The sequence below is a fragment of the Melitaea cinxia genome, chromosome 4 (assembly GCF_905220565.1).
Source record: "Melitaea cinxia chromosome 4, ilMelCinx1.1, whole genome shotgun sequence".
Classification (NCBI taxonomy): Eukaryota; Metazoa; Arthropoda; class Insecta; order Lepidoptera; family Nymphalidae; genus Melitaea; species Melitaea cinxia.
This window is the reverse complement of record NC_059397.1, coordinates 16710057-16732396: the sequence shown is the minus strand read 5'-3', so window position 1 is coordinate 16732396 and position 22340 is coordinate 16710057. Positions and strand designations below refer to the sequence as shown.

The 22340-nt window shown below is 34.5% G+C and overlaps 1 protein-coding gene across 1 annotated transcript in view; it reads left to right on the top strand.

The window, feature by feature from the left end:
- LOC123670326 (phospholipase D2) overlaps window positions 1–17294 on the top strand; it is a 28528-nt gene extending 11234 nt beyond the window's left edge. Inside the window, exons 4-20 of the mRNA XM_045603826.1 lie at window positions 1341–1610; window positions 3882–4002; window positions 4877–5028; window positions 6280–6411; window positions 7226–7374; window positions 8176–8411; window positions 9597–9701; window positions 10232–10371; window positions 11043–11207; window positions 11798–12306; window positions 12759–12891; window positions 13484–13592; window positions 14002–14172; window positions 15175–15341; window positions 15905–16145; window positions 16474–16689; window positions 16944–17294. Of these exons, the coding sequence (XP_045459782.1) occupies window positions 1341–1610; window positions 3882–4002; window positions 4877–5028; window positions 6280–6411; window positions 7226–7374; window positions 8176–8411; window positions 9597–9701; window positions 10232–10371; window positions 11043–11207; window positions 11798–12306; window positions 12759–12891; window positions 13484–13592; window positions 14002–14172; window positions 15175–15341; window positions 15905–16145; window positions 16474–16689; window positions 16944–17174 (3247 nt within the window). The 3' untranslated portion in view covers window positions 17175–17294. The remainder of the gene's footprint in view (window positions 1–1340; window positions 1611–3881; window positions 4003–4876; window positions 5029–6279; window positions 6412–7225; window positions 7375–8175; window positions 8412–9596; window positions 9702–10231; window positions 10372–11042; window positions 11208–11797; window positions 12307–12758; window positions 12892–13483; window positions 13593–14001; window positions 14173–15174; window positions 15342–15904; window positions 16146–16473; window positions 16690–16943) is intronic.
- The last annotated feature ends 5046 nt before the right edge of the window (window positions 17295–22340 follow it).

Sequence of the window (22340 nt, the reverse complement as noted above, 5' to 3'; positions counted from 1 at the left end):
GTGTATTTTTCAACGCCAAATCATAATAAAATTAAGAATAAATAATTTATCTAAAATTAAAAAAAAATATGGGTGGACTACCCTAAACATTTAGGGGGATGAAAAATAGATGTTGTTCGATTCTCAGACATACGCAATATGCACACAAAATTTTATGAGAATCTGTCAAGCCGTTTCGGAGGAGTTTAACTACAAACACCGCGACACGAGAATTTTATATATTAAATTAATTAAAAGCAGTGGATTTTTTTTAAAGTTTTTAGTGAGTCATTATGAATTATTCATATATATCTCGACTCTATATCGATCCTGTATCCTGTATAAAACAAAATATGAACAATGACGCAAGTAGGTATACTTTATAAAGAAGAGCATATTCACACTATTATCCCGATTAAAATCGATCACGTTAAACTAAAAAAATCACACATACAACGGTACCACGGCTGGCTAGCACTTCATCCTTGATTATATCTTAAAACGCTATACCGAATACAAACACTCCAGTGGTGTATTATTTTATACTATAGCGGTGTATAAACGGTGTATTTTCCAAGCTTATTTTAAGTGGTATTTTAACAATAATTGTGTTTGCTGGCAAATGAAAAAAAACGACTTCAATTACATTGACATCAAGTAAATACGCATTATCAAAGATTACTCCAAAAGTTGTAATCAGATCTCGACGAAATTTAAATGTGGCCACATGATAGGCATCGGTTTTCGATTAAGTTAAAAATCATCGAAATCGGTACACCCAGTAAAAAGTTATGCGGGTTTTCAAGGGTTTTCCTTGGTTTCTCTGAGATCCCATCATCAGATCCTGGTTTCTTTATCATGGTATCACACCTGAGATATCTCCTTTCCAACAATTTTTTTTTATCAAAATCGGTTAACAAACGACGAAGTTATCCCTGAACTTATAATATATCTCAATTCGATATATATATATATATATATATATATATATATATATATATATATATATATATATATATATATATATCGAATTGAGAAACCTCCTTCTTTTTTTTAATCGGTTAAAAAATAGTTGATCTTTCAAATAATATCCGACTAATCAATTATATATGAGTATATTTAGTGAAATATAGTAAAAATTATAAAGTGAAATACATATTATTAAGGATAACTCGAAAGGTACTCGATCTCACCCAAATTTTCGAATAAGAAAAGAATCAGCAATAGCTCCACACCTAGTAAAAAGTTATGAGTCTAACACATAAAAAATACGATTTGATTGAGAAGTTTCAAACTTTTTACATTATATCTTACCTATTATTTTTTGAAATTGAATATTTAGCAGATTTTCAAATTTTCAGGTACACAATAAATCTCCAACATGGCGACTTCACGTGGACAATTAAAAAGCGGTACAAACACATCCTAAATCTCCACCAACAGCTGACATTGTACAGAGCGTCACTTAAAATACCTTTCCCAACAAAGACACACAAGTCTAGAAGAGCCAGTTTCAAGAATACAGTTAACACTGAAGAAGAAGCGGAACAGGTCGCCTTACAAGCGATTCCACGGAGTAATTCTAAGCGACGCGAAGGTAGACCGAGAAAAAGGAAAGGGGCATTACCGAGGTATGTGAAGTACTCTATATAGTATCTTTATTTAGGATTGTATATCGAAATAAAATGAATAATTATTGAAATTATAAATAACTAGCTGACCCGGCGAACTTCGTATCGCCTAACACAAACTTTATCGTATGGTATTAAAGTTCAAATTGACTTTTAAGTATTCTCACAAATCTTTTGTATGGGAGTATAGAAAAGTGTTGTTTTTAGACTTTTTCAGGAAATTTAATTTTTTTTTTTAGAATTTTTCTCTCCGTAAGAACCATCCTCGTACTTCAAGGAATATTTTAAAAAAAGATTTAGCGAAATCGGTCCAACCGTTCTCGAGTTTTGCGCTTAGCAACACATTCAGCGACTCATTTTTACCCGACTGCCAAGGAAGGGTTATGTTTTTCGCGCGTGTCTTGTATGTATGTATGTATGTTTGTATGTAATATTCTTTACTACCTCATATTTCCAGAACCACTGAACGGATTTACATAATTGAGGTATCATTAGGTTCGTCTTAGCTGCCCAAGTGTTCTTAGATAGGTGATATTAAAAAAAACAAACATGGCGGCTGCGCGAAGCCATTGTAGTTAATGAAAAAAAATTTTTTTTTTCTCGAATACTACAATATGGGTATCAAATTGAAGGGCACAATACAAGAATTTTATTATATTATAGATTACCTTCTTAAATGACTATAAGTGCCAGCGAAGCCTTACTTAATTCCGCCTATCGCAGTCCACTGCTGGACATAGGCCTCCCCAAGTTCGCGCCACACATCCCGGTCTTCCGCAATCCTCATCCAGCCTACACCGGCAATCTTACGTAGATCGTAAATTTATAAAATTAAATTATAGAAAAAATTATAGAAAAATTATATTAATATTATAGAAAAATTATATTAAATTTAATGCTGTGTGGCTACGGCACTAAAGAATTTAGCCACCCCCTCTCTTCCCGTGAGTGTCGTAAGAGGCGACTAAGGGATAACAAGGTTCCACAACCATCTTGGAACTTAAGAAGCCGACCGATGGCGGGATAACCATCCAACTGCTGGCTTTGAAATACACAGGCCGAAGACGGGCAGCAGCGTCTTTGGTGCGACAAAGTCAGTACTGCGGTCACCAACCCGCCTGCCCAGCGTGGTGACTATGGGCAAAACACATGAGTTCACGTTATTTTTGACGTAAACTTGTGGAGGCCTATGTCCAGCAGTGGACTGTATAGGCTGTAATGATGATATTAAATTTATAGAAAATTTCAGCGAAGCCTACTGAATAAAAAAATGAGTGTGATTTAGACCACACGACTGAAGTAAAACTTCTTCAGCTCCACTTAATTTATATTATATCTCCCTCTCGACTTCCGTTCGCCTCGCCCAATCACACTTCTCCAGCTTACTCCTCAAGGCAAGCGTGCGTAAAAAAGTTTTAAATCAAAAATACATTTTCATTGATTTTTAACAAAGCTTTACAAATTCTGTTTAAAAAATATCACATTTATAATAAACAAACGATAATGGCAACTGATTCCATTAATAAATATGTTTTCTGTATTCTCTAATATTGTCCATAAATAACCAATATTGATTAATTGGTGTAAAACCGCACTTGTGTGGTTTTCTTATGTTCAAATAAAAATCACTGATTCTAGTATCTACAGTAGAAGATTAGATAAGTGGCGTAATTAAAAAATGTCGATGACATAACTTATTACTATTTACTCATTTGTTTTTATCATCAGTTACATAAACCATGTCATTGATGTTTTTATTTACTACTAGCTGACAGATTTTGTTCAGTCAAAAGTTAATAGTACCTACAAATTATATATACTATATATATATAGTATTAAAACCTTCCATGGGCCAATATACAAAAAATTAACTAGCCGAATAGTTGAGCCATTCTCGAGTTTGCGCTCAACAACATTCATTTTTATTTATATAGATTTATTTCAATATTAATGAATGACTACATTATTGTTCGGCGACGTTGCATGGACATGTCGCCCCGTCTATAGCTAAAAAAACTTACACTGTTAATCACTATTTGTTGTAAAACATAAGTAAAAAGCTTTTGAAGTAGAACTTCTTTACGCAGGCTTGACTTGGGGAGTAAGCTGGTGAATGCGTCACGAGAGCGTTACGAAAAGTGTGATTGAATTACAAGTAATTCTATTGCTAATTCAGTTTGACTAAACTATGTATTATATATAGCAAGTAATACTTCTCAAAATATTTATCACTTTATGTTATCAATATGTAAGATTTATATTTTGATATAGATTTCCTAGAAAGCCCGAAGTGATGGTAACCTACGAAGGAATACAGCTACGTATGAAACAACTCGAGGAATACCTGTACAACCTACTTAATATATCTATCTACAGAAACCACCATGAAACTGTGAGTAAAATTGTATATTTGTCATTTTTTAGAGACCAAAAAAGTGGCATCTAAGGTGTATTAAAACCTCCAACAAATTTACCTTGATTTTAGAAATAGATTTTCTTGTTGTTTTCAATTGATACATTAGACTGTGTCTAAATTGAACTAAAATTGTTTATAAATTGCTGCAAACACAGATCTGAAACAAATATTTATATGAATGTTTAACTGAGCTAGGGCAAGCAATAATTAAATATGGAGCACAGCATCACAGCTAAATAATACTGCTTTCAAGCAGTGTTATGTTCCTGTGGTGAGTTAGGTGACCGGAGCTCCTGAGGGTAATTGGGGATAGGGTCGGCAACGCAGTTACCATGCTTCTGGTGTTGTAGACGTCTATGAGCTACGGTAATCGCTTACCATAATGTGAGCCGTACGCTTTTGCCGACCTAGTTATATAAAAAAAGTGTGCGTGTCTCGACGTACGACTGGAGTTTACTCCTTCAGATCGACCGTCTAAATAGGCACAAAAAAGCCTACTAGTCTAGAGAAAAAGATTAATACCATATTAAATAGTAAATGAACGCATCAAATAACGCCATCTATCGGAACCTTATTGGGTTGGTATGGCGCACAAAAACGAAAGGAGGTTCGTTCAGTAGATTTCATTCCTCATATTTTTTTCATACCGGGGTCCTTATATGAAAATCGATTCCTTACGAGTAAACTCAAAAAATGTAAATATTAATTCCAAGGCTGTGAAGGTTGGCGTTAGGGCAATTTCTTATACCACTGCATCGGAATAGTAGTAGTAGACTATGACATTCAAATGCAGGAATTTAGTTTCTTATAAAAATATTAAACTGATAATCTTTTCTCATATGTCTTCCAGGTGAAATTCCTTGAAGTTTCAAACCTATCGTTCATATCGGAACTGGGTACGAAAGGCAAGGAGGGTCTGATAGAGAAGCGGACGGGCTCCACGCAGCCCGGTCAAGCCGGATGTAACTGTTTTGGGTTATTAGGGAACATGGTCTGTGTGAGGTTTGTATATTTTTTGGTCCCTTTTGAAGAAAAGCTGGTGAACGCGTAACGAGAGCGTTACGGAAAGTGTGATCGGGTGAGGCGAACGGAGCAAGAGAGAGAGAGAGAGAGAGCTGTGAGAACACATTTTCTTTCTCTCTTTCTCTCATAGCCAGTTACATTTTGGATATCTAAGATACAGTACAGGCCTATTATGCAGGCCTATTGGTAAAGAAGTTTCACTTCAGTCGTGTGGTCTAAAGCACACTCGTTTTTTTTTTTTTTTATATGTTTAAGTTATTTTAATTTATTATTTATTGCTTGAATTATTTATATTATATTTTTTTTTTTTGATGATTTTCATTTTTAAGATTTCACGTCGTTGTCTCTGAATGCAGTGTTTGTTGAAGAGAAGTAATTAATTATAAAACTTGTTTATATTATTGAATAATTAATTTTATTCTATTATGTTTGGAAACTATATTTTAAAAAAATTATACAATAATTAATTTCTCATTATAAATATCACAAGTAGTGTTGTGTTGTGGTGAGTAAGGTGACCAGAGCTCCTAGGGGAGATTGGGGATCTAAGCTATACACAAAAAAACAGTCAAATAGAAGCGGTAGTTTCAGCACAAAATATGTTTAGAACAGAGCTTAATCTTCAGTTCAACTGATATATGGTATATTGTTTAGTAATCTTATAGAATATAATTATGTGTGAATATAATTATGTGTTATCGTATAGAATAAAGTTATGTTACCCCCTTTAGAATCGGATCATATCATAGTACATACGAAAAATCATTTAAGTAGAAGCAGCGAATTCGACACAAGACAGTTTTACAACTAAACTGCTATTATCTAATATATAATCTCGTATCGCGGTGTTTGTAGTTAAACTCCTCCGAAACGGCTTGACCGATTCTCATGAAATGTTGTGTGCATATTGGGTAGGTCTGAGAATCGAACATCTATTTTTCATCCCCCTAAATGATAAGGGTAGTAATTATATATTTTTTATTTTATTATGATTTGGCGGTGAAAAATACATACAACCCTAAATTTTCACCCTTCTACCATCAACCCCTACTTTTAAATAGCGTTTAGCGGCAAGACAACGTTTGCCGAGACAGCTAGTTTTACTAAAATCCTGTACATGTTTTAGAAATACTATGTTCTATGCGTGGTTTAACTTACTGCCTAAAGTTTGTATTCATTCTGTATATATGTACTATACATATTGAACCTCTCTACATTCTCACTTTTCAGATTTAATTATTTCTGCACTGCTCTAGTTTGTGCGAAATGGCAAGAGAGATGGTTGTTCGTAAAAGACACATTCTTTGGCTACATTCGACCAAGCGATGGCATTATTAAGGGCGTCATGTTATTTGATCAAGGGTGAGTACTCAACAATTACACATTTTTATTATTAATTATATGAATTTATTATTAAAACTTGCACGAAACTTTTCATAGAAACAAAGAATTTACTAATTCCACTTTTATTTCACGCAGCACAAAACGAAGTAAGTACATAGAGGAAATAAGTTTTGTATAACATTTAATATTTAGTTTTATTGGTGAAAAGTGTTCACATGGTTGTGTACTTAACTCACTAATTAAAAAAATTGACATACTAACTGTGACATTAAAAATATTTATTATATTTAAAACGAATTAACATTATAATTTTAATTAGTTTTATACAATCGTCTCATCAAAGAAATTCATAGATAAAGCTTATTATTCGGTACAGAATTACATAGATGATCAACATGTGTGGACTAAGTAACGCTATTATTTTTAAAAGACTGACTGCGGAGTTTCTTGCGGATTCTTATCTGCAGATAAGAATCTGCATTCCTAATCGGTGGTAGAATCACTTTTAAAAATGATAATCACTTTTAAAATTCAATTTGTAAAATAACGATTCGAAATTCGAATAAAGTTATTTTTGATTTTGATACAGGCTATTCGACTCCTCCCTTCATATTGGGGGCACTGTAAGTAGGTATTTTTTTTTTCACGTGGTACGTTTCACGTTCGTTACACCTACAGAATACCATTGAATTACCATTTGAAGGAACGCAGGTAGGAGTCGAACAATAACAGTTATCTGTATATATAGATGTACGGATAACTGTTTTTTCTTCATCAAAAAGTCTAAGAATATTTCTACACTTTGAGTAACAATATAATTACTTTCCCGAAGGTTTGAAGTATCGAGTGGCTTATATTCGACTGGACTAAACAATGGACTTCAAATATTAAACCAAAGCAGGCAAATGGTCATAAAGTGTTGGACCAAGAGACAGAGCAAAGAATGGATGCACTTTTTGAAGACTGTTTCTAATCAGTCTGGTACGTAATGAATATAATGTTTAAGTTATATATATATATTCGGAATTTTTCAACAAAACTTTAAATATACTTCTCAATAACTCATAAGTTTTTTTGTGTTGGTATGCTTGTGTAGTACATCTGATAGCGATCGTTACTTATATACGATCCTTCTCCTCCATGGCGAAAGCAGCAGTGAGATATTTCCCAGCAGTGAGATATTTCAGACTGAAGCGTATGCTTGTGGAGTGGGTTATGAAAATTGACGGTGAGGCTTCTAAAACTCAAGAATAGTTACTACAACAATATTAATCAGGGCGGAACGTTTTTAAATTGAATTTTAAAATATTTTTTCGATAAATATATGTATATACATATATTACAGTCGCATTTGGCAGGAATTCGACCCCACAAACCCCGAAGCAGAAAGCAGGATCAGTGCAAACTGTGCTAACGGGCGTGGTTTTATAATAACAAAACTACTTTTCTTTTGGATAACGCTCCAACCCTTCTCCTACATTAAGAAAGGGGCTAATGCCAAGGAGTGAGGTGGAATCAATCAAGCGATATTTTTTTTATACAATTAGATAGGCAAACAAGCGTACGACTCACTTTGTGGTAGGCAATTACCATAGCCTATAGCCGCCTGCAACACCAGAAGCATCACAAGCGCGTTGCTGATCCTATCTCCAATCCCAATCAGGAGCTCTGGTCTCCTTACTCACCAGGAACACAACACTGTTTGAGGACACTATTAGATTTCGAGCAGGATATTTCCTGCTGTGCCCGACCTCAGCTTAGTTTAGTTAATAATACTTCCAGCCCGTGACTTCACACACCCGAACGTACACCAATCGTTCGCCCCCCCTCGAACTGGAACCCCCTCCGCTGCCCTTGTGGATGGCTCTGCCTATCTATCAGCCGTGGCGGACGCCATGGAACTGGCAAAGGAAGAGATCTTTATAGCGGACTGGTGGCTGAGTCCGGAGATATATATGAAGAGACCGGCCTTGAATGGGGATTATTGGAGGCTGGATAGCATTCTGAAGAGAAAAGCGGTGAGGTTTTGTTGTATTCTGATCTTTTCAAATGTCAGACAGATTAATATTTTAAAGTAAATAGAATAAAACAAGTAAGTTTTGAATGTAGCACCTGTGACGGAGAAAATGAGGAGCAATAGGCTAGCGTGGTATGTAATGAGGAGAGATGAACGCTATGTTGGTAAAAGAATGTTAGGGATGAATGTCGAAGGACGAAGAGCGATCGGCAGACCAAAAAAGCGATGGATGGATTGTGTGAGTAAGGATATGAGGAAGAAAGGAGTAAGCGCTGAAGTGAATAATAGAGAGAAATGGAAGAGGAAAACATGTTGTGCCGACCCTACATAAGTGAGATAAGGGAAGGAAGACGAAGTAGGTTTTGAATGTAATAATTAATGGAAAAATTTTAATATATAAAATATAGAGAGACCATATTTTTCTTACGTAAAGAATCTTTAAACATTAATGTTTTTGTTATTATAATACATAATATAGAAGGATTCAGTTGGGCTGGGCGGTGATTGGCAGGCTTCGTTCTACACTTTCGAAGATTCCGCAATGCTTTAAGATAAAAGTCTTGCAATGCGTCCTGTCTGTTTTAATATACGGTACCAAGACATGGACAGTGACGAAGGGATTGGTCCACAAATTTCAAGTCACTCAACGTGCAATAGAACGGGTTATGCTTGAGGTCTCCCTCAAAGATAGGATCAGAAATGAGACTATCCACGAGAAAACAAAAGTAATCGACATAGCCCAAAGAACTAGCAAGTAGACGTGGCAGTGGGCTGGTCACCTGTGTCGTGGGTCCGATGACCGATGGCCGGTGGATGACTGATGATGATGATGAAAGCGTTGTCTCTGACGCAAATTACCTATGTTACGTATCGGACTATCAGTATTTCGTATGGCAGATCTAATAGTATAAGATCCCAAGCACTCCAGACCTTTCTTATTTTTAGGCTGAATTGACTGACAGACTGACTGACTGACTATTATAACAATGTACTAAATATTGTCAATATATATATATTTATTGACAAATTAATTATGGTCATGTAACATTGTTGGCAGTTCAGAACTGAACTTATAATTGGTTCTAAAAACCCTTTTAGTTTGACTTCAAAAATTATGAAAAGTAACTAGGTGACATTTAAACTCTTTAATCATATTTAATTATTAATAGTTGTATGAATATTTCAGGCTCAAGGTGTGAAGGTGTTCGTGTTGCTGTACAAGGAGGTGGAGTTGGCTCTCGGTATCAACAGTTTCTACAGTAAAAGTAGATTAGCTAATGAGAATATTAAGGTATCGACTCTTAAACGTTAAAATCTTAAAAATAATGACAATAACAGCCGCTTATTAATCAAGATTCTATGCAAAATACGGCCAGAAATATCCTGCTAAAAAAATGAAGTCTTGTATTCTTGTGGTGAGGGTTGGCTAGAGCTCCTGGGGGTATTGGGAATAGGGTCGGCAACGTATTTACGATGCTTATGGTGTTGCAGGCGTCTATAAGCTACGGTAATCGCTTACCATCGGGTGAACCGTACGCTTGTTTGCCGACCTAGTTGTATATAACAAAATAAGAAACACGCACACAACTCAAACTTGATTCCCAGACAAAGACAAACATATATATAGGCTATGTATTCAATTGTCATTAACGGTGATCAAATTTATGGCTATTAGAGCCATACCTGGAGCTGTGCTGGAGTTGTATTCTTAAAAGATTTTTAATATATCCGAAACTAAGCCTATAAGATTACATGAACTCTGATAAAAATAAGATGATAATATAACTCTGTATCCTTAATTTCCATTGTAATTTTTTTTAGGTTTTCAGACATCCAGACCATGCTAAAATAGGCGTGTTCTTCTGGGCCCATCACGAGAAAATCGTTGTTGTGGACCAAACCATTGCGTTTTTAGGTGGTATTGATCTCTGCTATGGAAGATGGGACGATCATAAACATAGGTAATATGATATAATAAGATAATAGGAAATATTTAATATGGCCTGAGTTTTGTCTTGTAATAAAATTATTAGTATTAAAATAAATAAACTATCTGGTACTTTTATATAAGCGGTTCAAAGTTTAGTTGGTTTCATATAATTACTTTATTTCGTATATAACCAAAAACTTATTAAATAAAATAGTAAAACTGTAAATAATTTGTTATTCGGGTCCAAAAATGTTTTCGAAATTTGACATATGACATAAAATTTTGAAAATGGAAAAACATATTAATTCAATAAATCTATAACATTAAGAGCAAACGTACTATTTACATTAATTATAACTAATAATTTTCAACTTCTCATAAGTAGACTAGAAGTAAATAAAAAAAAGACAATACCCAAAAAAGACATTTCAGAACCATCACCCAAATTCACTGGAATCAATATCATAGTTGAAAAAAAATAATTCTGTGCTTTAGACCACACGACTGATGTAAAACTTACGTAACTGCCTTTCTACCTTCACTAACTTATATCTCCCTCTCAACTTCCGTTCGCTTCGCCGGATCGCACTTTTCGTAACGCTCTCGTCACGCTTTCACCAGCTTACTCTCCAAGTCAAGCGTGCGTAAAGATGTTGTAATTCAATTAACAATTTAGAACTGATCCTTTATTCCATCGCCCAGGTTAACAGACCTCGGTAACATATCGCAACCCCATACCTCGATAAAGACTAAGAAAAAAACATCAAGTTCACCTGGAGGGGGGATATACTTAAACCACGGGAACGGCTTAGAAGCTGCCATTGAACTTGCTAAGTCGTCCAGAGACGTCGTCATTGGACTCAATGTGTGAGTATAATGATAACATAATTATAAGCAAACAAGTCAATTAAATCAACTCACATTTCTGAGCTAGGGCACAGCAGGAAATTTCCTGCTCAAAATATGGAGCAGCCCGATTGGGGTAGTACCTCGACCTTACAGAAGATCACAGCTAAGTAATACTGTTTTCAAGCAGTTTTGTGTTCTTGTTGGTGAGTAAGGTGACCAGGGCCTCTGGGGGGGTTTGGGGATATGGTCAGCAACGCGCTTGCGATGCTTCTGGTGTTGCAAACTACGGTAATCGCTTACCATCAGGTGAGCCGTATGGTTGTTTAGTTTAATAAAAAAATGATGAGATGATGATTGCTTCTGATATTTACTCTTTGTTGTTTAATACCGTTGCTAATTATAAAATAACTTAAGAAGGTCCATTATGTGTGCCATTTTTATGACTATTTTTATCAATTAATATGTCACCCTAGTAGAAATAATCCAAATTATAGTTACTTTACAATTAGTCGTAGGTCTGTCGGTCGGACGTAATTCCTAAAGTCTATTTATTATTACAATAATTTAAAGTTTAGTAATATTAAAGTAATAATTTACCATTTTCATAGACCCATACAAGAAATTACAGAAGAAAATAAAGAATCGGAAGAATCTGAAAAAGATGATTCAAAAACAGAAGATATCAAACCTAAACCAACTTTAGAACCCGAAGACCACTTACTACAAATAAGTACACAGGTGGACCCAAACGCAGATAGTGATACCAAGAAAAACGTTCTAAACAAACTAACAGACAGGGGAAAGGATTTCATTAGCATTATATACCCACCGTATGAAGAAGAGAGAAATGAGCAGAAATTTGATGATTCAGAGAGAAAAAAAGCAGAAAAATACGCAAGGTCCAACGATGAAGTATTACTAACAGATGCACTAGGTATTAGACCTAGGTCGTTGGTCGAACCTACACCCTTAGCTCAGGTCACTGAAGGTAGAGTGATAACGGAAAGTACAAAGAAAGCTCTAGAAGGAATAGAAGGGAATTCTAAATTGTGGATCGGGAAGGATTACGTCAATTTTATTGTTAAGGATTTCAATAGTTTGGATATGCCCTTCGTGGGTAGGTTTTGTTTTGTATATTAATTAGTCTATTAATTATGTAATTACGATTTGAGTAGTTCTATTAGTTAATGTATCCATCGTATGCATTTTGTAAAAGTATTGTATCCATCCAACCTTTTTACTATTTTTACATTAAATTTATTGAGCTCTACATAGAAAGGAAATGTCATGATAAAAGGTGAAGTCAGAAAAAAAACGAGTGTGCTTTAGACCACACGGCTGAAGTAAAACTTCTTTAGCTCCATCTAACTTACATCTCCCTCTCAACTTTCGTTCGCATCGCATGATCACAATTTCCATAACGCCATCGTCACGCGTTCACCAGCTTACTCCCCAAGTCAAGCGTGCGTAAAAAATTTTTACTTTAAAAAAAATTAGTAACTTAATTTCTTCATTTCTAAAAGTTGTTACAGTACAATGGAATATATTTACATAATGATCGTATTTCAGATCTAGTAGATAGGAACACGACACCCCGGATGCCCTGGCACGACATCGGAGTGATGGTCCAAGGGGCGGCCGCTAGGGATGTCGCCAGACACTTCATACAAAGGTGGAACGCTATCAAATTGGAAAAGGCGAGGTACTTATCAATATTATGTGTTGCGAGCTAAAATAATCGATTTGATTGGTTATAATGAAACAACATTTTCGGATTTTATCGCGGCTTACTAGGTTTTTTTACTCCGGGAGTCCTCAAGTGACCATGGTTGCTGTAAGTATCCAGTTGTTTCATTATAACGAGTAAACTTCGCTTAAACATTAGAAAACGATTTGAATGGTTTTCTGGATTTTCTTGCACTTTTTGTTACACGATTCACGATTCAGTCCGTAACATCCTACTGGATGCTTTATCCATGTAGGAGAAGAATTGGAGCTTAATACGTCATGCTGCTCCACTGCGGATTGGTGGATATATTTCCTGCAATGAGTAAGGATCGCTATCAGATGTCTATGATAACCGCGACTAACGGCTTAACGTTTATAAATTAAAAATAAAAGTGGTGTTATTACGCCTGATCATTAATTAACCCAAAGATAACCAAGTCTTAACAGATATTGTGCATCTAATGATATAAAATTTATATTACATGTCTAAAATTATTCCTAAGTTTTTACAATCGTTTTTGTAAGGTGGTTTTAATATATTGTTGTTTTTTTTTTTTATATTACAGACAAAACATGAATTATCCGTATCTCCTGCCAAAAGCGTACAGCAATATCAAACCTTTGAAAGATCTGGAGCATATTCTCAATGTCGACATGATTAAGACATCTTGTCAGGTTAGTTCGATTAAATTTTTTAAATTAAATATAAAATTGACTTTATCTAAATAAGCACCACAAGCACCTTTAAAACATCATTTACTGAGGTAGAAAAAGATCTAGATTTTGAGCAGGAAATATCATAAAAATCTAGAGCAGCTTAACCGGGGAAGTACCTCAACCTTACAGAAGATCACAGCTAAATAATACTGCTTTCAAGCAGTGCTGTGTTCCTTTGGTGAGTTAGGTGACCGGAGCTCCTGAGGGTAATTGGGGGGTAGAGTCGACAACGCGATTGCGATATTTGTGGTGTTGCAGACGTCTATAGGGTACGGTAATCGCATACCATCAGGTGAGCCATACGCTTGTTTGCTAGCTTAGTTTAATAAAAAAATGATGAGATGACGATTGCCTTTGATATTTACAGGTTCTGCGGAGTGTATCGAGCTGGTCTTGCGGGTTTTTGGACCCCGCCACTGTGGAACAAAGCATCCATGAAGCCTACGTGGACACCATCACTCGCTCACAGCACTACGTCTACATCGAGAACCAGTTCTTCATTACGCTGGCTAGGACCAACCTCTCCGTCCGGAATCAGGTGACATACTCTTATTTTCTACTATAAAATTGTTAAAGTACTATGAGCATGATGATGAGTGGATACCGTAGATTATGGACGCCAGTAACAGATTGTATTGTCAGCGTGTTTTTGACCCTGCCCCCGACCCTCAGGAGCTCTGGCCACCTTACTCAACACAGCACAACACTACTTGATGCTCTTATTTAACTGTGAACTTTTGTTTTCCACCTTTGTAGAAAAAAAAAAAAGAGTTCCTGTTGAGCTATCTGTAAAGTACCCATAAGCAAAATATCGATGAAGCCTATGCCATTCGTTTATACTTTCATTTTATGACAAAATAAAATATATGTATGTTTAAAACAAAATATAAGTAGTAAAAACATAAAGGAAATAACATAACAAATTCGGATTTTTGTTTGTATATTTGATCCGAATTTTAGTACGTCTTGTGACAACAGATATAGTGAAACTTACCATACAATTTTTATAATTTCCTCTCAACCTTCCAAATACCAAACGATGGTCAGGGTCTAAAACGCGTTTTCGATGCTTCTGGTGTTGCAAGCGTCCATGAATAATGGTAATCGCTCACCATTAGGTAGCCGCACGCTTGTTTTTTGTATAAAAAGACAAATGCGTACAAATTTGACAAATGCGTGCTTATCGCGGCGATGACACTTTCTATAAAGTAGACTTATTTAAAAAAAATCATTTTTTTTTTAATATAGCTAAGTCTACAAACAAGCGTATGGCTCACATAATCCTAAGAGATTAAATGTAACTTTTAGACGTCTGCAACACCAGAAGCATCGCAAGAGCGTTGCCGATCCTATCCCGGATCTCCCCTAGGAACTTTGGTCACCTTACTCACCATAACACAGCACTGCTTGAAAGCAGTGTTATTTAACTGTGATCTTCTGTAAGGTCGAGGTACTGCCCCAGTCGGGCTGTTCCATATTTCGAGCAGCAAATTTCCCGCCGTGCCCTAGCTCATATTTAACGATTCCATCAAAATTTCAGATAAGCGAGGCGCTGTTCAACCGTATAATGCGCGCGCACCGCGCCCGAGAGACGTTCCGGGTGTTCGTGGTGATGCCGCTGCTGCCGGCCTTCGAGGGCGAGCTGGGCGCGCCGTCCGGCACCTCGCTGCACGCCGTCACGCACTGGAACTACCGGAGCATCTGCCGGTGCGCGGAACACCAGCCCAGAACATCCCACTGCTGGGCATAGGCCTCTTTCTCCATGTGTCTGAAAGATCAGAGCTCCCATCAGTCCCGTTGTTATCATAAATACCTGATAGCGATCGTTAATCATAGTAGGGAACGTATCCGCCAACCCGCAGTGGAGCAGTGTGGTGGATTGTGATCCAATCCTTCTTCGTGAATAAAGAGGCCTATGCCCAACAGTGGCAGTGGAGCGGCGTGGTGGATTAAGCTCTGATCCTTCTCCTACATGGGGAAAGAGGCCTATGCCCGGTAATGGGATATTACAGGCTGAAGCGTATAATAAAGATGAGATATTTTTCCTAAAACCGATAAAATTCAACTATTAAACGATTGACAGATATGACTCATTATGAATCATCCCAAATACTTGTTGATACAAATAAATAAATATCATATTTTATTGGATTGAGATCCAATCCTTCTCCTTCGTGGATAAAGAGGCCTATCCCATCAGAGGAATGATACAGGTTGAATGTAATTCTTAAAAATTACTTAAATAAACCGCATTTCATTTCCACGAACAGAAGTAAAGAAGCAATCCTGACTCGTCTCTATGAAGAAGGTGTAGAAGATCCTTCGGAGTACATAACCTTCCACGGTCTAAGGACACACTCGGTGTTGGATGGAGAGCCGGTTACGGAACTAGTGTATGTGCATTCGAAGCTGTTGATTGTTGATGACCGGTTCATTATCTGCGGCAGTGCCAATATCAACGATAGATCTATGATTGGTAAACGGGATTCGGAAATAGCTGTGCTTTTACAGGTAATATCAGACTTATATTAAACACCAAAAATTTTTTTGCTTAAAATTTGAAGAATTCGAATGATTGTGAGGACTGACTGTCTGCAACAACAGAATCGTATCGCAAGCGCTTTGTCGACTCTATCATTAATCCAACCCCCCCGAACCCTGGTCGCCACAGGAACACAACATAGCATGAAAGCAGTATTATTTAGCTGTGATCTTCTTTAAGGTCTCATACAGATACTCCATATTTTGAGCAGGATATTTCCTGCTGTGTCCTAGCACAGTTAAACAACAAGGAATTTGTGTTTAGGTGTAATAATATTATTCAAAATTTATTTTTAAGGATGAAGAATTTGAAGACGGCACAATAAACGAGAAACCGTTCCCTTGCGGTAAGCTCGCTGGTTCGCTGAGGAAGCGTTTGTTCAGAGAACACTTAGGTCTAATGGAGGAAGATGTTTTGAAAATCGGTATCAACCTGGACGATCCGTGTTGTGAGAAGTTCTATAAGAACGTATGGCAGGTGACGTCGAAGCGAAACACTGAGATATATGAAGAGGTATGTATTTTACTAGTCCACCCGGTCGGTCTCACCCATATTGATGTTTATTATAAATTATCTTACCCCAATTATCGTAATTTAGTTAGCTTTATTATTTCGTTGTCTATTTATAAGTCCAGTAATGTAAATATTAGTATATATAGTTATTATTTATATGTACATCTGTTTTAAAACTTATATGCATATCAGTAGACTGTTATCTGAATCACAGACAAGATTAAGTTGATTATATATATTTTTATTTGTTATAGGTGTTCCACGTTCTACCAACGGACGCAGTGCATACATTCGCAGAGCTAAAGAAGTATCAAGAAGAGAATAGTACGACACTATGGCATACAGATGCGGCATTAGCCAATAGGAAGATAGACCTCATCCAGGGTTATCTCGTAGACATGCCACTGCAATTCCTGTGCAATGAGACACTCACCCCCCGGAACACCTCCATGGAAGGCATGATGCCTACCGCCCTGTGGACATAGAAAAATCGAAATTAAGAAATAATTCTCTTACCACCGTAAATTGCATACACTGATAATTGTGTTTGCTCGCAAACGAAGTAATATAACGTGGGTAGACGAAAAAAATATCAAGTAAATACGCATTATTAGGAATAATTCAAAAATTACTCGTCAATTCATAATGAAATTTAAACAGAAGTTGGGACCACATGACAAGCAACATTGTGATTGAAAAAAGAATGCACACAGTAAAAAGTTATGAGGTAACACATAAAAAAATACAGTGGAATTAAGAACCTCCTCCTTTTTTGAAGTCTCAAATAGATCAAAGAAATAAAAATGGATTCATAACACTGTAAATGTTTACACTGAAAAATAAGAAAACCGTTTCATGTTTGAAAAAAGAAACAGAGAAATAAGAAACAGTTAATATAGTACATGTATTCCTAGGTAATCAATATAGTAACGAAAAGTAGAATTAATACGATACAATCTTAAATACCAATTATTTAATATAGGAAAACTGTCTGACACATTTTACGCAAACTAATTTTATGAAGAAAATTGAAAATTACTTCAAATACATATATAATATACCTGACTTATTAACAGTATTTAACAGTAGTTAGTTAAAGTTTTATTGCTTTAAATTATTTGAATCTTATTATTTTTGTGATTTTTATTTTAATAATTTTAACGAAATTAAAATTCTTATGTTTGTTACGTTATATTCGGGGTACCACTATAGTCTAAATAATCAATAAAAGAGCCATGGCTTCATATTGTACTACTGTGATGTGGTAAATGTAGATCCGAACAATTATTTTGACAAGTTAGCTATTTTACTATTTTACTTGTATAATTGAAACATATTTGTTAAGTAAGTGTAAAGTAAAAGATATATTCGTACAATTCAAAATACCACACCAAAAATACACATTAGGGGCCGTCCATAAATTACGTCACACGATTTTTACGATTATTTTAACCCTCCTCCGTCCTCGTCAAGATTGACATCAGACATCTATGCGAACACAGCTAGTGTGACGTCACATATTTTGCAATTTTACAGCTATAAATCATTATTTGTCAAGTGAAAAAATCAGTTTCGACATTATTTTTATTTCCATTTAAGTTATTTTTCAATAAAATCAAGATCTGTCTAAAATAGGTATGAAAAATATAATTATTTTAATACTAATAATTATATATATTATATTTCATCCGCTAACCTGCATTGGAGCAGCGTGGTAGATTAAGCTCCGATCCTTCTCGATCGTGGGATATTGCAGGCTGAAGCGTGAAGCGTATATTTTAAAATTTAATGTCACATAAATTTGGACCCCTCCCTACCAATCGTAATTTATGGATAGGCCCTTACTAAAATAAAGGACTTCGATTTACTTTTCAAATAGTAGAAAAGCACTACTTTTCTAATATATAAATATATAGTGTACAAATGTTAATTTTACATTCCATTTTACCGATTTTTTTCTTAATAATAACGAAAATCAATACAGTATTAAAATGCCGATCCTATTTATTTTAAATCTACTTATGCGTAAGCAAGTGCGTAAAGCAATCTTTAAATATATTTATTTAATAAAAAATCTAAGTGTTTAGTAATGCTTGACGTCTCTACAATAACTTATAATGAATTAGTATATAACTACCAAATATCAGTTTCCATTCCATGTTTGTATTTGCACACAAATTATATTAAAATCGAAAATATAAAGTAGCACGTCGTAAGTTTTAATCGAAAGTAAGTATTTACAATCAGCTTCTTTTTTCATACAACCATGTCGGCAAACAACCGTACGGTTCACCTGATGGTAAGCTTTTACGGTAGCTTATAGACATCTGCAATACCAGAAGCATCGCAAGCGCGTTGCCAACCGTACACCAGGAGCTCTGGTCACATTATTCACCACAAGATCATAACACTACTTAAAAACAGTATTATTTAGCTGTGATCTTCCGTAAGGTCGAGGTGCTTCTCCAGTCGGGCTGCTTCATATTCAAGGATATTTCCTGCTGTGCCCTACCTGAGTTCAGCTTGTTTTAGTTAATTTAATTTTGATTTGTATGATTTTTTATAAATGTATATATAATTTGTGTGCTACACATATTCACATCTACCTCTTTATTATGTGACTCATGTATTAATAATATTTTATAACGAGATTATTTTTACGCAAAAATAAACGCTTTTTGATTTTTTTTCTCCAGTATTCTATAGAATGTTATTTTTGTAATATTTATATTATATTTTTATTATTATTTATATTTTTATTTTATTTTTTTGATACTTTAAAGATTATATTGTAAATTATTCACTATTTTAATAAGTAAAAAATATTTGGAATAAGTTTATCTTATAGGTTTTAGTTTTTTGTGGCGTTATTGTGTAGATGCTATGAATCAATAAACGTATTTATAGTAGTTGTGATTTTTGTTTGCATAACTCCTTTTTGATTTGTTTGAGAAGAAAATGATGTTAAAAAATATCATATATCACTTTGAAAATATTAAAAATGCCAAATTATATCCTATTTACCAGAGGTATAGCATATCGTGAAAACAACGATATAATTATTAACATATCGTGCAGTAATAGCTTTTCTTCAGGCTTGTTTTACAACTGTAAATATTATTACTGATTGAAAATTTATTACTGAAATAAAATATTGTCAGTTACACATGAGTTAATGTTATAATATATGTTATATGTGTAATGATTTATTTACTGTCTAAAGACTTTTTAATTGGTTACAGAAATTAGCACCTACAAACTTAAAAATTTTATCTCTTTCAAGTCTATTTACAATAATGATACCGTTGAATTGATACCGCACCACATTTTTATTTAACAATTAGAAGAAAGTTAAACTATCCGAAGTATACTGAAACAGCCAAACAAGCTTTACTGCTTAACAGCTTAACACACAGCATAGTAATACTTACAGGCTTAACAACTAGTAACTATTGTTCCTGAACAGATTACCCAGAGAAAAATTTGTAAAGTAAAAATATAATTTATTTTCTATACCTACGTATAAATATTATAATTATGTTACTCTGTTACAGTATATTCTGTACAAGTACGCAAAATACTTTACTGCCAATTTCATTAAAAATAAAAAGAAAATCAGTGACATCTGTTGGATAATTGTTCGCCTCTCGACATAAACGACTAAAAATACTCGTAACAGTTCTGTGCTGTACATGGCAACTTAAATGGATGTCAACAGATGACGCTAGTAATCGCTATTACATTGACTATTACTTTTCTAAACAATACATGTACAATTTAAAAATAGCCACTATATTTTTCATGAAAAAAATTATTGATTGGTTGACTTAGCCTGTAACATCTCCCTGCTTGGCATAATCCTATTTCTCCTTGTAGGAGAATGTAATAAGATATATTCCCTACTAAGAGTAATGATCACTATCAGATGTCTATGAAATAATATTATTCTGATATTTTTAATAAATACTGTTCGGTCGTTTATTATGATTTTAAAGAAAATAAATCAATATAAATAATTATTTGTAATTTGTAATAAGAATTATTACTTACATAAGTTAAAAATATATGAAGAATAATAAAATAGTAAATATCAATTTTATTTGGGTTATAAATCGTTTAGGTAAAGTTTTTGTTATTGATAATGCTCAATTTTTTTGATACCGTAATTATTATGTAGGTAGGTAACTATGTATTCCTGAATAGATTTTAACAAAAGAATATTTATACTGTAATACAATAGCCCACACAGGTCCCCGCTGGGCAGTGCAGAACACCTTAGCCACAGAAAAAAAAGGTTGGAGCATAATCCGATAGGTTGCTTTTCTGTAGATTGTCAGACACATGGCTCAAATATTTTTTTAAATCATTTAGGTTAACTTATTATGATTTCCCTTAACTGATGAATATAAGCCGTTCCTTTCAGCTACGGCGAATCTCGAAATGAACTTAACACTGATTTCTTATCTCTTGAATCTTGATACGTTTTATTGTTTATTATTCTGATGTATTATAATGCGGTTATTAAAAAAAAAAAATATTTTTTCTCTTTGTTCACACTCAACGGCCTCCAGTAGGATTTTCTCCTAAGTCGGCTGTCCGGAGACACATACAATACCTACACTAACACAAACACCCAGACCATATAATCTCTATGACCTATACAAATGTTTGTTATTTGCAGGGGTTCGAACCCGTGACCGCAAGCGCAACAGTCAGTGCTGTGACCGCTGCGCTAACGCGTCCAATTATTTTTTTGTAACACTTTTTTTTTATTTTGTCATACACAAAGGCACATTAAAAAAACAAAAGCACTACGAATACGTAAATTTATATTTGAGCCTAAAAAAATGTTTTTAAAATAATTTACATTTTATACGTCGTCCGAAAAAATTACTTTAAAAGTACCTGTTAATAATAAAATTGTTAACTGCTTTTAAAATGTCAACGAACCCATTGTAGCTATAACGATCGAGATTAATATGAACCTTACTCACAATTAATTAAGATAAAACGTAGAATTTATTGAGTGTCAAATTCTTTTGAGAGTCGTTCAGTAGTTTTCAGTAAAACAGTTACAATATCCTAATAGCCTAAGAAAATTTCTTGAATCTCATATCGATACAATATTGGTTTAAAAAAATATATAAAACAAATATTATTATAAAATATTGTATTTTTGATAAATAGTAATTTAAGTTTTTTAGATTAACTATTACCTCCCACATATAATTAATTAAAGTGTAAAAAAGTCGATTGGACTGTAGATTTGTACAATAATTGTGTTTGCTCGCAAACGAAAAAAAAACCGACTTCAATTACATCGACGAGTAATACACCGTAGATCGACGAAAAAATAGTCAAGTAACTACGCGTTATCAAAGATTACTCAAAAAGTAGTTATCAGATCTCGATAAAATTTATATGCGAACACATGATAAACACCAGCTTTCGATTAAATCAAAAATTATCAAAATCGGTATACCCAGTAAAAAGTTATTGCGGATTTTCGAGAGTTTCCCTCGATTTCTCTGGGATCCCATCATCAGGTTCTGGTTTCCTCATCATGGTACCAAACTAGGGATATCTTCTTTCCAATAAAAAAAGAATTATCAAAATCGGTACATCTAGTAGAAAGTTATGCGGTATAATAC